General features: G+C 34.0%; 1 protein-coding gene and 2 pseudogenes across 1 annotated transcript; 1 reads left to right on the top strand and 2 right to left on the bottom strand.

Annotated features, from left to right (window-relative positions):
- Positions 1–14384, bottom strand: part of LOC126693492 (AUGMIN subunit 1-like) — a 75129-nt pseudogene that overhangs the window by 28996 nt on the left and 31749 nt on the right.
- LOC126691423 (uncharacterized) lies at positions 7246–8816 on the top strand. Its single transcript, XM_050386472.1, has 3 exons — positions 7246–7390; positions 7565–7962; positions 8494–8816. Exons 1-3 carry the CDS (start codon positions 7246–7248, stop codon positions 8566–8568), a joined length of 618 nt encoding a protein of 205 aa, XP_050242429.1. The 3' UTR covers positions 8569–8816.
- The window catches only part of LOC126693491 (AUGMIN subunit 1-like), a 33665-nt pseudogene continuing 31749 nt past the window's right edge, over positions 12469–14384 (bottom strand).

Genomic DNA, 14384 nt, shown 5'->3' with positions numbered 1-14384 from the left:
GCCTAGTTAGGTCCAAAAACAAATGGGTCAGGTCTAGCCCGACCCATTTGTCTTATCGTTTCTAACCCTAACGGTTCATGCCCCTAATCTAGAACCTTCCCTCGTTTTGTTATCTCATCCGAGCTCTCTTGACAGAAACCCATGGCTTGAGCGACCTGATCTCATCACCTCAAACCGGCACTGCCACCATAGGAGGCGGCTTGCTCCTCCGCAAAAAGCCTTACCGAGATTCCTATTTCTTTTTTCTGTTTATTGTTATCGAAACCCTAATTTCTTGTTTGGTACACCGCAGGACCGAAGGCACCGATTGACGCTTCGCGAGACATTCATCGCTCTGTCTATCTCTCACTCGGTCTGATTCTCTATTTCTCTCTGATTCTTTGCTGTTATTATTATTATTTTGGTTTGATTATTTGTTTGGTTTTTTAATAGCGGCTAGGGATTTAGAGGAAATTCAAGAGCTGTTGAGTGAGGTCGATGGCACTGTAAAGCCTTCACTTTCTCAGGTAACGATGTTTTTTTTTCTTTGGTTAATTAAGTAATTTTAATTAACGGGTGGGTAAGGGCTTTCTCAGGTATGCTTATTATTTTTTTGTTGTTGACGATTTCAGAGATTGCAAAGCTAGTGTCTCTACAAACAGCAAGTTCTAAATACCCATCAACGATTCCAGTGTCTCTGCTAAAAAGGTAAAGGAAAAACTCTCTCTGTGTTCGTGATTTATTTATTTATTTTTGTGTGAAAAAATTGTTCTATGATGGAGTGACACAAGTATAAAATTGTTCAAAATACCCATCAACTACATGTCTGAACTATGTTTAAGGACTGTGATTTTTCTTGGGGGGGTTTAAATGATAAAATTGAGATGGGAAGGGTAGGGTCTTAGAGAGAATTTGAGAGGGTGAGAAAGAGAGAGAGAGATGGGAGTGAAGAGAAGAAAGCTTAGAGAGGGATACAGTGAGATTGAGATTTGCGGAGCAACATGTTGGGGTTGTTGGAGAAGGTGGGTGTGAGGGGGCATGAGAGAATGCCGAGCTTGGAAAATTGGCTGTTGTAATTGTGTTGTGCAAGAGGGAAGAAAAAGACCCTTTTATTTATTTATTTATTATTATTATTATTATTATTTTTACCTCTATTTGACTATTTGTTAAAATAGTTTGCCATACAATAGTATTTTGAATGGAATTTTTTTAATATTAAAAAATAACTTCTTTTATCGTGTATGGTTTTAACTTTAGCAATGATCGTAAAAATAATTTACATTCGGCTTGGAAGAAGATAAAGAATCTAATTGGAAATAAATAAATAAAATATTATTTTTATAACATTCATTCAATTCTCTAAGTTTTAAGTTTTAAGGAAGGAATGTTTAGAAGTTTGAATGTATTTGGATTTTCACTACCGTGTATCTTGGGTATGATAATCACATTATAAATATAAAGTTCATATGGAGTGTGGGGGAAAGGCTAGAGTTTACAAATTACACAAATACTGGGTCTATTCAGCTTCTCTGTTGTTGTTCTTAAATGCCTCTGGAATGCTGTTGTACTTGTGTGTGTGTGTGTGTTTTTGTCTCCTCTGCTTTGTAAAATTTAGATTGTCATGATCCCAAAACAAAATACATAGTTCTTACAAACTGGGTTGTTGTATTTTAAACAGAACACAACAAATAAATTAAGAAAGTTATTAAGTTGTTGATCTGATAATTTGTATAGTAGCTTTAGCATTTTCCTAATTCTTTTTAAACGTGTCTAAGTTATGAGCATTCTAGTTTAGTTGACTTTGAGGAAAATTTTGGCATTATTTTATTTTGGGGGCTTTCTATGGTACCTCAAATTTTTTAAAGGATGTGTCTATGATAGCAACGCACATGGAAGAGTTACTCTTTATTATAACATAAGTTACTAATGAAAGTTAAAGTTACTGCCATGTTTCTTAAAATGGCAACAAAATGAAAATTAAAAGGAAAAAAAAAACACAAGTTTTTATTGTGACATGGTATAATCTAAATCTATCATTGGATTTAATATAAACTCTATTTGATCATATCAAAATAATAAGGAAAAATAAAATAAATTATTTTTAAAAACTTTGAAGTTGCTACTCAATGAAATTTGAGTCAAATGCAACCAATTTACTTTTGGATTACCATACCCAAATTTATATAGATATTGTAAAATTCCTCTTTTTTTGGTATACTTAGTGCTTGTTTGATTTTTTTTTTTTTTGGTCGATTAATCTTATAAATAGAATAGACAACTTTTTAAAGTCTAATTTTTTTAATAAATGCAGAATATTGATCCATCTTGACCATGACACACTGCAAAATATTGAATCATTCAGAGGTGGGCATTCCGTTGAGAACTTTTGGTTCAGTCTTCATGCATTTACATGACTGCTTTTCATTAAGCCCTAATCTGGTCTTCTATAGTTTTGAGGAAATAAAAATGATTTAAATATTAACTTCTTATTCACATTGTTTTGGTTCCCAGAATATGAAAATCTCATGTTAAAAATAACTCTCTCTCTCTCTCTCTCTCTCTCTCAATTGAACAGCAGTACTGGATTCTGGCTACCAGAATAAAAATATAACTCTTTCCTCATGAAATTGATAATTACCACTCTCTAATCCTCCTAAACCATGGCAAAAGGAAAATTCAGACATTTCCTTTTAATGCCCCAGTTTCTGCAAATACCCTTCTTAGCTGGGGAACACCCAAAAATTCAAACCACTCATAGTGTTATGTCCTGTTTTTTCATGTTGTTTCAATAAGGTTTTAGATTTAATCAGTGTCCCTTCTCTGATGGTTTTGAATGTGATATTGCATTCTATTAGGAATGAAGAGAGAATGCTTATACTTGTTTCAACTAAATTGAATCCTAAATCAAGGTCTGCTTTTTGTTGGGTGTGTTATATTATATGGGATTGACTTTGTTCGTTGTGATGATGTTGCCTGAGGAGGAATGGACAATAATTGTCATCTAAGAGATAAAGTGCTGGTGTTGGATTTGGTGGTGGCAGTGGTACTTAACTAAAAAATTTGTGCTGGTAGTAGCATAATTTTATTGTCTTCTCAACTCTTTTTAGTTGGCTGGAAAGTAAAGGTTGGGGCTCATGTTTTACTTTAACTCAATTCCACATGTATACTGCGTTTGTACCATATTACTTTTAATTATGTGTTTTTGAGCAAAGAATCTGGAGTCTATGAATTTGAAACCCATCTTTGGTGTTGATTCTATTTAAACAGATACAAAGTCTTTTGCCGAAGAGATGGTCTTTTCCCCACAATTTGGTTTGCATTGTGTTTTTATCTGCTGTGGTTAGTTTGTTTTAATTTTTCTGATCAGATCTGATTCCATTTTTGTTGTAGATCTTCTGAGTGCATTCCCACCTAAGTCGGTGAAATTGAAAAAACCATTTGCGGTTCAACCCTGGATCAATTCGGAGGAGAATATTGGCAACCTTCTGATGGTATGTCAGTGGTGCTTTTCAATCCATTTTATATGCGTAGTGGAAAATGAATAATTATAATCACATAAAGCACACATTTTACCTTTGTGCAAGAGGTATCATAATGTTATTTTCCATGTTCGCACTATACAGTTTGTAACTAATTGAGACTAAAGGTTATACATACACCTCTGTTCTACATTGAATATTGCAATTTTGCTTCTTTAAGAATAAATGAATACTGAATGATAATTTTTTTAATTTATGTATATGTCATTTTGTGAAGATAGTGATTTTTGGATAGCATTTTTCTTATATGGTTATTTCATACTGAATGATAGATATTTCTTTTGATAAAAGGAACTGAATAACAGATATGAATGTGCTGCTTTTAACTGCATTTATTAAATGTGTTTTGCTTTTCTTGAGTGATAATGTTAAACCTACTACTATCATAATCTAATAATATAAACATGATATGATAAAACTTCTAAGATAACTCTATAAAATAGCTAAACAAAATCATAATATCATAAAATTTTTAGTAATAAGTTAGTCTCATTCCTCTTCAAAGATTTTTCTTATTCAAAGTTAGGATTCTAATCACACCATTCAATCCATTATATAATTCAGTCTTCGATATATGTTGGTTCAACCTCACCCACATAAATAGATTTCCTTCTATACATGTGTATGCACCAACATGTAATTGCTGAAATAGTCAACCACCATAAACCAAAGTATGTCTCTCATCTTCACATTCGCTATAACCTTTCTATCATCCATATTTAACTAAAGAGAAAAATTACATTAAATGTCAATTTATAAATTAAAAAAATACGTATAGTATGAAAATCTATTGAAACATGGTTTAGTCAAACTTAAAACTATACATATGTATTTGTTTTGTAGGAAAAAATGCTAGAGACCACAAACCATATATATAAAACTTGGTTTGGACTTAAATTTAGTAGTTACAGAAATATGACTAATAGAAACTCAAATTTCGCAAAACTAAGACTATATGTAATCTTAGAGGCAGACTGAATTGTAAAACTATACAAACACAAATAAGCCAAATTTGCTACAAAGCATAGCCTAAAAAGAAAAAGAAAAAAGAGAACTCTAACAATCTATTTGGTTGCTGGAAAAAGGTGGGAAAAAAATTAATGAAATCATAACAATTTTACAGGTCAATTTGCTTTGAGAACAAAACAGCACTAATGTGTTAATTGTGTTTTAGAATGAAAGAAAAGTTCTTTTCTTCATATTAAAAATTTTGCAGTAACGCATAAGTATTAGATTTATTCATGTGTGCCGTGATTCATTCATGTGATATATTGTTTTTTATTGAATTAGAACTTGATTCATAAAAGGCCATGATTATCTTATCTTTGTCATGGTACTGCATGTCCATATCATTGACTTGGATAGACATATAAAAGTTGATGCGCTCATAGCATAAAAGCGTCTATATCAGTAATCTTTATCAATGCTGAAAAACAGAGAAATCCTTAAAATTTACACGGTAACCTTCCCAAAGGAACAACATGCCCATATATATATATATATATATATATAAATGGATTCCAAAAACGTTAATCAAAACAAATCCAAACTACTAATCAACCAAAACTAAGTCATTCTCCGCAAGTTAGTTGTCTGCTAGTGATTTCAATCAACATTCCTATTTAATTGTTCCTATTCCCAGAACAAACTAATTGAAAAAAAAAAAAAATCAAATTGACAAATTGACAATCAAAATCAAATTAAAAAAATCAAACTTCTTCAATCTCCGACTCGCTGTTTTTCTGTCCTCCAAATGGTATCTAAGAGTTTAGTTTAATGGGAAAAAGAAAAAAAGGATGACAGATATTGAATCAAAATCAATTCAATTAAATAGCCAAACCTAATACTAAATTAATTCAAACGTTTAAAGCAATATTTAAAAAAAAAAAAAAAGACAATTACCGATAAAGGTTTCTGCTCTTTCCAAATAACGAACTCTTGTTTCTCTCTTATTTCTCTGTTTTTGCCCTCTCCAAACCTAAATCATATATAACCCCAAATTTCAAAAAATCAAATCAAAATCTAATGTAACCCAAATACCTAAATTAAAATCAATCCAACCAAATTTCTCAAAACTAATTCATATTTCATACCCATACCCAGATCTAAGAAAGAATGAAAAAAAAAAAAAAAAACCTTACCGGTGATAGTTCTCTCAACGTCTGTCTTCTTCTCATCTCTGAATCGCAAGGTTTATTTTTTCCTCCTTCTCTATCTTTGTTTTGTAGCACTGAAGCGGGCAACTGAAAAGGAGATTTCTCAAAGTGCTGATGTCATCTGTTGCACATGTGTTGGTGCTGGAGATCCTTGATTGGCAAATTTTAGGTTCTGCCAGGTTGAAATGCATCTAACATGTGGAAGTTTGTCTAGGATTCACTTGTTTAAAAGTTTACTCTATTTAACTTTTTGTTTCTTGTTTTGCTGCTATTGGTATAGTGCATTTGAATCATTCACAGTGGTTTTATTTTTTTTGGATTTTTCTATTCACTGATTTTTTTTGGAATGTTTTTCTAAAAAGTTAACCTCTTTTTATATGATCTGTCTGCAATGTTGAACTTTTTACTTGCTATTCCACTGAGAAATTTTGACAATCAAATGAAATCGATAAAATTATATGCATGTTTGGCATTACTTTAGGAAGAGAGTTTTAATTATAGAGTTTTAGTAGTTTGTAATATAGAGTTTTAACTGAGTTGTTTAGCTTTTTTGGCTTTTGAGTGTTTGACAAATTGCGTTAAACAATGCTTTAAAGTGGTAGATTTTTAAAGCATGATTAGTGAATTGTAGAGTTTTTTCCCTAAAAGCTTCAAATTTTGGCTTCCTAATCATGAAGGTTGATGTAGTTGAGCTTTAAACTAGTTTCGTATTGGGGAGGGTTTGGGAATTGGGATAAGCGTAGGTCTTAGTTTTTTTTTTTTTTTTTTTTCTGAAATACATTGAAAATGCTGTTAGTATTAGTTGTATGTATAATTTATAGGTTTTTAATATATTTCATCCTTTATTTAGGTTTTTTTTTTTTTAAATGCTGAATAAGCTTGAATTCTTATATATTTTATTCTTTACTAATAATTTGAGTCTGAAATATATGAAGCTAACCAAACCATGATATGACTTACAGTGAAAGAGCTTATAAATCCCTTTGTGAATTCCTTCCTTCAAACCCAAAATTCTTTTTTTTCTCTTTTATAGTATGTTGGAACTCTGAGTGTATAAAGGGGATGCCAATTTTATTTCATTTTTTTTAACAACAGGTCAGAAACTTTATTAAACTAAAAAAAAAGTACATGTATAAAGAAAAATGCTATACATACAAGCCAACGTGTAGGCAGAGATTATCAAAATTCTTCCCATTTTTTGTCTTTTTTTCTTTTATAAATAAAATAATAGACCATTAACATAATAGACCATTTTTTGTCTTTTTTTCTTTTATAAATAAAATAATAGACCCTATGTAATAAATTATACTTGTTTTAATTTTACTATTAGTTTTAATCTTACATATATTTTGGTATTAACATATGTAATAATTAGCAATATTGTTTTTTTCTTAAGGAGATGAGTTGTGATACATTGATCTCAAGAAGGGACAAAGCTTAAAATAGACCACATATGGTAGTGTTTCCTCCATTGTCGACAACAATAAAATTTAAATCCTTGAAATCTGTTTGTTTCCATTCATAGTTGACCTTATAATACCAAAATTTTCTGGTTTCACAATCACCACATAATGGATGTATATGACTTCCTTTTTTTTTTTTTTGGGAGAGGTTCATGTGGTGAGTTGCTTGTAGAATGTCAATTTTCTCTTAACGGTTATTGGTTGTTGTGGCAAAGTAGCACCAACAATTTTGGCACTGGTGCCTTTGGTTATGGTGAGGGGGACACTAGCTTTGTGTGCATAATTTTTGCATCGTTCTGGGTTTTATTGGTGCTTGCTTGTCTTATCCTATATATATATATATATATATATATATATATATATGTTATGAGGTCATTTTAACTATATGATTTCTAACTTTTTTTTGTTTTGTTCAAACTCATATCAGGACAAAATGAGGAATTGTTGGCTGACTCTGAGAATCAATTGCAGTCATCTGACACAAGTGGTAGTATTGCATGGTCAAGAGATGATGTGTTTGCCAAAGTGATGGATAAGGAGCACAAAGGTCGCATTCGTGGGGTAGGATTTGGTCCAACCCCAAGTGGTCAAAGTAGCAAGACTGCTCTCACGGACAGTGAAATACGATTAAGTAAAGCAAGGGACGACGAAATTGCACAATTGAAGGCTTCCTTGGCTACTATGGAGGAGAAACTAGCAGGTTTTGACGAAATGAAGGAAAAAGTTAGTCAATTCGAAGAAATGGAGCAAAGAATGGAGGAAAGAATGGAGCAAAGAATGGCTCGCCTGCTTCAACAGATGCAACAAACTACACAATGCAATCAGGTATGATAAATGAATTGAGTGTCAATTTATATGTAGTAGGAAAGGAACGTTAAATGTATGGTTACTAATTAATATTTACTTGTGGTAATTAGCTAGAAAGATAATTACATATTTAGTAATTACATTAGCTAGAAAGATATTTATTGATAGTATTTACTTGTGAATTGTGACGGTATGAATCTGTTGATCTGTAACATTGATAAAGGGTGGTGAAGGAAAAAGATTTCTACAAGCACCATGTTATTAATAGATGTTTATGGAATTATGTGGTGACACCTTTGCATCCTTTGAATTCTATATCAAAGGACCTCCCAACACCAATCATTTTGATTTCATCTCATTAGTTGTCTTCTTGTGCCACTGCTTTGTAATTTCAAAACTAGGAAGCTGCAAAGAGAGGTGGTCCTCCCATAAAAGATCAAGAAACATGTCTAAATTTAACTTGTTTCCATTTTTTTTACCTTGGTAATATTTTCTTGTCATTCTATTTCATTTGTACGCACTTATTAAATAATCATACTTTGTATGTAGGATCCTTCTCCGGTCGAACAATCTCCACCTCTCCCCAGATCATCAGCTGCATCTCATCAACCAAGAAGCTTATAAGTTTTATCTTGGAGTTCTTGGACTTTTTTGTGTACGAAGAACTATGGAAGAACAACCGCATTTTTTGCAAGTGTTGAAAGATAATTTTAAACACTTTGAAATTTTGATTATAGTATTAGATTAATTTCAGCGGTTGTTTTATTCAAATCACCACATCTTTTTTTTGTTAATTTGAAGATGGTGGTTATAGATAATGCTATGTATTTGATAATACATTTCTATGTTAATATTACGTTAGTTTCAAGACATTTGTGGTATTGTTAATTAATTATATTTGTGGTATTATGTTAGTAGAGTTAAAAATATTACAGGTCCTTTGTAACAGGTTTGTGAACAATTTACAGCAGTTTTAAAACCCACTGGGGAAAAAAAAAAAAAAAAAAAAACCTATAGCGGCGGTCAAAAAGCGCCGCTAAAGCTGCACATTTTAACCCTTTAAATAAATACCTATAGCGGCGCTTATCGCCTGCCGCTAAAGGTTGAAACATATAGCGGTCTAAAAGTATAATTAGACGTTCTGATCTAATGTCTATAGCGGCGCTTTTTTCCCGCCGCTAAAGGTCGGGACCAATAGCGGTGGGCATGACCCGCCGCTAAAAGTGCAATCTGCCATTTTGATTGATTGGCTATAGCGGTGCTCTTTACCCGCCGCTAAAGCTCGGGACAATAGCGGCGGGCATTTCCCCGCCGCTAAAACATATACCTATAGCGGCGGTTTTTGGGACCGCCGCAATTAACCTACAGCAGCACTGCATCACCGACGGGACTGCCCGCCACAATAGCACCCGCCACTATAGGTCGTATGTACCTTTAGCGGCGGTTTTGGGGTTTTAGCAGCGGTTTTGGACCGCCGCAAAAGCCCTTTTTCTTGTAGTGCCTATAGTCTCTTTTATAGTGTAAAATAAGTGGCATGAAAACCTAGTAAATTGAACAATGGACTTGGGCTTGAAATTTGCCAACTAATCCGATTTGAGATTTTCGATTGGTCGAAATTTTGCACTCTAAATTGCAAAACTTTACAACAATCTTATCTTCAAAAATAAACTTTTAAAGACACCTAAGACTTATGTTTTTCTCATGAATTGCCAACATATAAAACTTAACAGTTTATTTATTTTTATTGAGGTCAACTAATATTATTTGGATCAATTTTGCTTCTAAAATTATCTTTTAATTTCTCCCAGCTCTTGATTGATGTACATATTTCAAAAGACTAAAAGATAACATCCACATTCAAAACATGAAAGAGTAGATATAAAATAAGTTGTGGAAAAATCATTAATTACAAATTAATGAAGGTACCAGCATAAGGAACCTCCCTGCCACGGAAAACAAATTAATTACAAACCTGCCTACAAAACAAAACATTAATTCTTAAAGTAAGTCAACCCATTAAATGCTTTGTTAGGTAGTAGATTGCAGTAGCTAGCCAAAACGAGTATAACAGGGATGTTGACCTTTGTGAAACAAAAGACTAATGATCGTGGTAATCGATCAACGGACATGACAGTGCATCACGTACAGAACATTGCCCATGTGATAAACATAGGCGGAGCCGGAAGGCGAGGAGGTATATATATTTGGTATAGTAGTTAGGTTTGATATTGCTAAGGTAAGGATACACATTATATTCTTTTTGAGACAAACGATAGAAATACAGGTTATATTCTTTTTGAGACAAACGATAGAAATACACGTTATATTCTTTTTGAGACAAACGATAGAAATACACGTTATATTCTATTCATGAAGATTCATAAAAGAGTATGGAGTAAGGAAACCTCAGTTGGGTGCATGGCTGGTTGACAATAATATTATATAGTAGCTACGCGTCTACACCAAACAAAGCCGTATACTTGTTTTTTTTTTTTTTTTTTTTTTTCAAAATAATTAAATAGGAGAATAAAGAAAAAAAAATTAAATACTACGTTATAGAAATGGGTGTCACTATTTGTAGAAATGGCCCTCGGGTATCTCACCTATTTTTTACATATGATAGTGTGATCTTTTGTCGTGCCACAGAAACGGAGTGCCAACATGTATTGGACATCTTGCCATTTATGAGAGAGGGTCGAGTCAAAAAATTAAAGAAGAGAAAACTAATATTTTCTTTAGTTCAAACAATGAGTTGCTTCAAACTCTCAAAAGGTTTGATTAAACATATTGAAGTCCTTATTCACAAATTTTGGTGGGGTTATAGTAGAGACTCTAGGAAAGTGCATTGGGTCAGTTGGGAAAGATTATGAGAGGCCAAGGAAGTGGGAGGTTCGGGGTTCAAAGATATTGAAAATTTTAATAGTGCTCTCTTGGTGGAGGCGTAGGCGTGGTCTGAAGATTAGATGTTAGGTTTGCTTGTTTGGACTTTTTTTTTTTAATTAAGTTTAGTAGCTTCAACTTGTTTTGTCACTTTGTGTAAGTAGACAAGTAATGTTATTGTGTAAGTAACTTAGTAATGTTAAACTAATGTATAGTCAAATCAAATGTCTTGTTTTGTTTACTTGTCTTTGGTTTTACTTTTATTTTAACTCTTTTTTTAATAAATGGGTTATCAACTTATCATGTGACTCTTATTGGCTATTAACTAGGCAGTAGGTTGCTAGCTAGCCATGCTTTGTGCTTTATGCAACTAGTACCCATGGCATAGTCTAAATATTTTTTAGTGATTTTTTTTTTTTTATGTAAATGGGTCAGGTCATAGGTTGACCCGTTTTTGCTTTGGATCAAAAAATTCAGGTTTAGGTCAAGTGTTTTTCAAGTCGAGTCACAATTCTAACCCATTTTGACATATCTAAGCACTACCAGCCACACCCACACCAATGGGAAAAAAGAAAATTCCACCCCTATTCTACAACATACTTGATTAAGGGATTGAAATGCAACCAATGGGAGGAGAGCAAGAAAAGGCACAAGGCTGGAGGCGAATTTTTCCCTCTTTTAAGTCCAGGATTTGGCAGCACCTATTGTAAAATCCCAATGTTTTAACTACAAACATTGAGCTTTTTCATTACTTTGGCATAAGCTACAGGGACAACCCAGCAAACTCAGCAACAACCACGTAACCATCCATAAACCCACTCAAAACTCAACCCAACAGCAAACCCATCACTACCACAAATGGCAAGACCTACACAAACCCCACCACAAACGGCCACAATCACACCACACCTAAACCACCAATTGAACTTAACCAAGAGAGAGATGTGAACTCAACCGGGAGAGAGAGAGAGATGGGAGAACTGTTAAGGAAGTAAAAATAAAAACAAAAATAAAAGATCCATTAGGCTCAATTAATGGCACAGGTGTATGTATTACAAAAATGGCACTTAACTCAGTTCTCAATTTTTGAAGACTCCAAAATGTTGTTCTCATTCTCATTTTTTTGGGTAATGGGTTCCAAAGACTGAGTGAGTGTTTGGATTCATGTTTTTGGGCTCACGTTTGCATTTTTTGCATTTTTTTTTCCCCAACGCGTATGAACAGTATCACATGGATTCACTATGCAGGAGACAAAGTACACTGTTTACGCACTGTTCATAGGTCCCACGGCACTATTCACACATTTAAAAATTATTTTACTACAATGTTTTCAGTTTTCAGTAAAATAAGTTATATCCAAACGGACCTGAGAATTAAAATGAAAACCATACAAACATTGAGGTGGTGGGGCTCACAGCAAACAAGAAATGAAACCTGAAAATGAAGTGTTTTCAGTGAAACCAAAAAAGCTCTTAACTGAGTAAGTACTGGCTTTTAATCAAATAGCATCATTTGTGAGGCATTCAGATTACATGCCCTGACTGAAATGAATAGTGTTAATTCAAGGAAACTTGATATGGTACGAATTTAATAAGCCAAAAATGGTGGGTTTTTTTTTTTTTAATGAATAAAAATGGTTCAAAATTCTTCAGGAACATATCAACAATTTGTTATAACTTATAATAGATACAATGTAGTCTCCGTCAGTTTTTCTCTTCCACTAAATCTATAATAAAGAAAATTTCATTGTTAGAAGCCAAAGACAATTGCGTAAATTCAACAAGCAAACATCCTTCAGTAGAAATCATCAGATCAACAATATACTCATCCATTGTCCAGATATAAGCCACAATTAAATAATAACAAAAGCTATCCCTTAGTGAATTTACTCTGAAGTGGAAAGAGCTGAATGCAGTACATCTTCAAGATACTTCTCAGCAGCAGCATACTGCCTTTTCTTGTCCTCAATTGCCAAAGCAACCTAAGCTTTATCCTGTATGACATAATAAAAACAAATTAAAATTTCACAATCTTTCCAAAAATAAAAGAAATCCAACACATGCCAACTGTTCTTTGTTACTGAAATAGAAACTTACCGGCGGCAAGTCCTGGTAGCTCCTCAAGGTTTCAAGTATGGGCTTCGTTTTCTTCTCCAACTCCTTCCCGTGCTCATCCATTACAACCAGCATCCCATGGCTAATTTCTGGGTATAGCCCACACGATTGAGTACAGACTGTCCCAAAAAGTGTTAAACATGAGTCACAAACAAAATGACTTTAAAGAAGAAAAATATGGGTTAAACCAAACAATAGCATCCTCAAAATATGTAGATAAATCAAATTCAAAATAAATATCAGATGAGAAAGTTCATTTGAAGTCCAATCTACTTATTGTCATCAACAAAAACAGTGACTGTCTCCTAATGTCCCAAAGAACTCACATAGAGGTAACATGTCTGTTAGGAGCCCAAACAAAGCCAAAACAAATAATCGAAAACACCTAACCAAGGTGGACTGCCGATCAGGAAACAGTTTGCTCTAATAGGCAGCAGAAGCTTCCGATCGGCATTTTGTTGTTATCCAAGTGCTGACAGTTTAATACTCTAGCTCATGCCAACTCCTTGCACACAGGAAGCTTCTAATAACAGAGGTAGGGCCAAATCTTTTTTAGTTTAAATTCACATCTGAATTTGATCTGAATAAAGTCTTAAGAAGTGGCCCGTGGATTTTTGATAATCAATTATTATTGCTTAAGTGTTGGAGGAGAGGTATGACTGCTGAGAATATAAGCATGGAGACGGCATCTCTCTGGGTTCAGATCTGGGGGGCGTCGCTAGACATGTTTACATCACAGGTTGCTAAGGAGGTGGGGAGTAGACTTGGGGCTGTTGAGGAAGTTGAGCAGAGAAGAGGGCAGGACAAGTTGCACTATTTCATGAGGGTTAGAGTGGCGTTACCTATCTCAAAGCCCATTCACAGAGGAAGCTTTATTGTAGGGTCTAATGGAGAAAACACTGGGTGAAGTTTAAATACGAACGGTTGCCGTTGTTTTGCCATTATTGTGGCATGCTTGGCCATGATGTAAAGAATTGTGCTGAATACTTTGTGGACTACCAATATGGAGACTTCCTTAAAGCCATGGGAGGGCGAGCAAGAGGTGGTCCGTTTGAAAGAAAGACAGGGGGGTTGAATACGGTCCAGAGGGGGGTGGTGAAACATCCGGTGCTAGTTTGTTCAGGTCTAAGGGGGGTCCAATCAGGTGTGAAGTGCCATTGCAACAGAGTAGAGCTGTGGCGGCGGTAGATAGACAGTGTAGAAACCCTAGAAACGATGATGAAGGACAGTCCGAATTTTTAGGAATCACGCCACATGTTCAGGAACGTAATCACACCCATGCAAATTACGTGGTGAGTGGTACTACTAACGTGCACAAACAGTACCTGAGCTGAAGGAAAACTCGACACAAAAGGTGGATGGCTTACCTAGTGGGCTGGAGGGCAAGGCACGTGAGAGTAACGTGATGGGCTTAAGTGGTGTTGAAGCTGGTTTAGAAAAACAATC

This window comes from Quercus robur, chromosome 7 (genome assembly GCF_932294415.1).
Source record: "Quercus robur chromosome 7, dhQueRobu3.1, whole genome shotgun sequence".
In the NCBI taxonomy this organism is placed as follows: domain Eukaryota; kingdom Viridiplantae; phylum Streptophyta; class Magnoliopsida; order Fagales; family Fagaceae; genus Quercus; species Quercus robur.
Note: the sequence above shows the minus strand (reverse complement) of the source record. Positions and strands in the feature narration are given on the sequence as shown.

Bases quoted from the DNA above. Each gene is read 5' to 3' on its own strand.
- LOC126691423 (XM_050386472.1), top strand. From the start codon at position 7,246: ATGGATGTATATGACTTCCTTTTTTTTTTTTTTGGGAGAGGTTCATGT. The intron at 7,391-7,564 runs GTGAGGGGGACA...AACTCATATCAG, and splicing joins CACTGGTGCCTTTGGTTATG to GACAAAATGAGGAATTGTTG. The intron at 7,963-8,493 runs GTATGATAAATG...CTTTGTATGTAG, and splicing joins AAACTACACAATGCAATCAG to GATCCTTCTCCGGTCGAACA.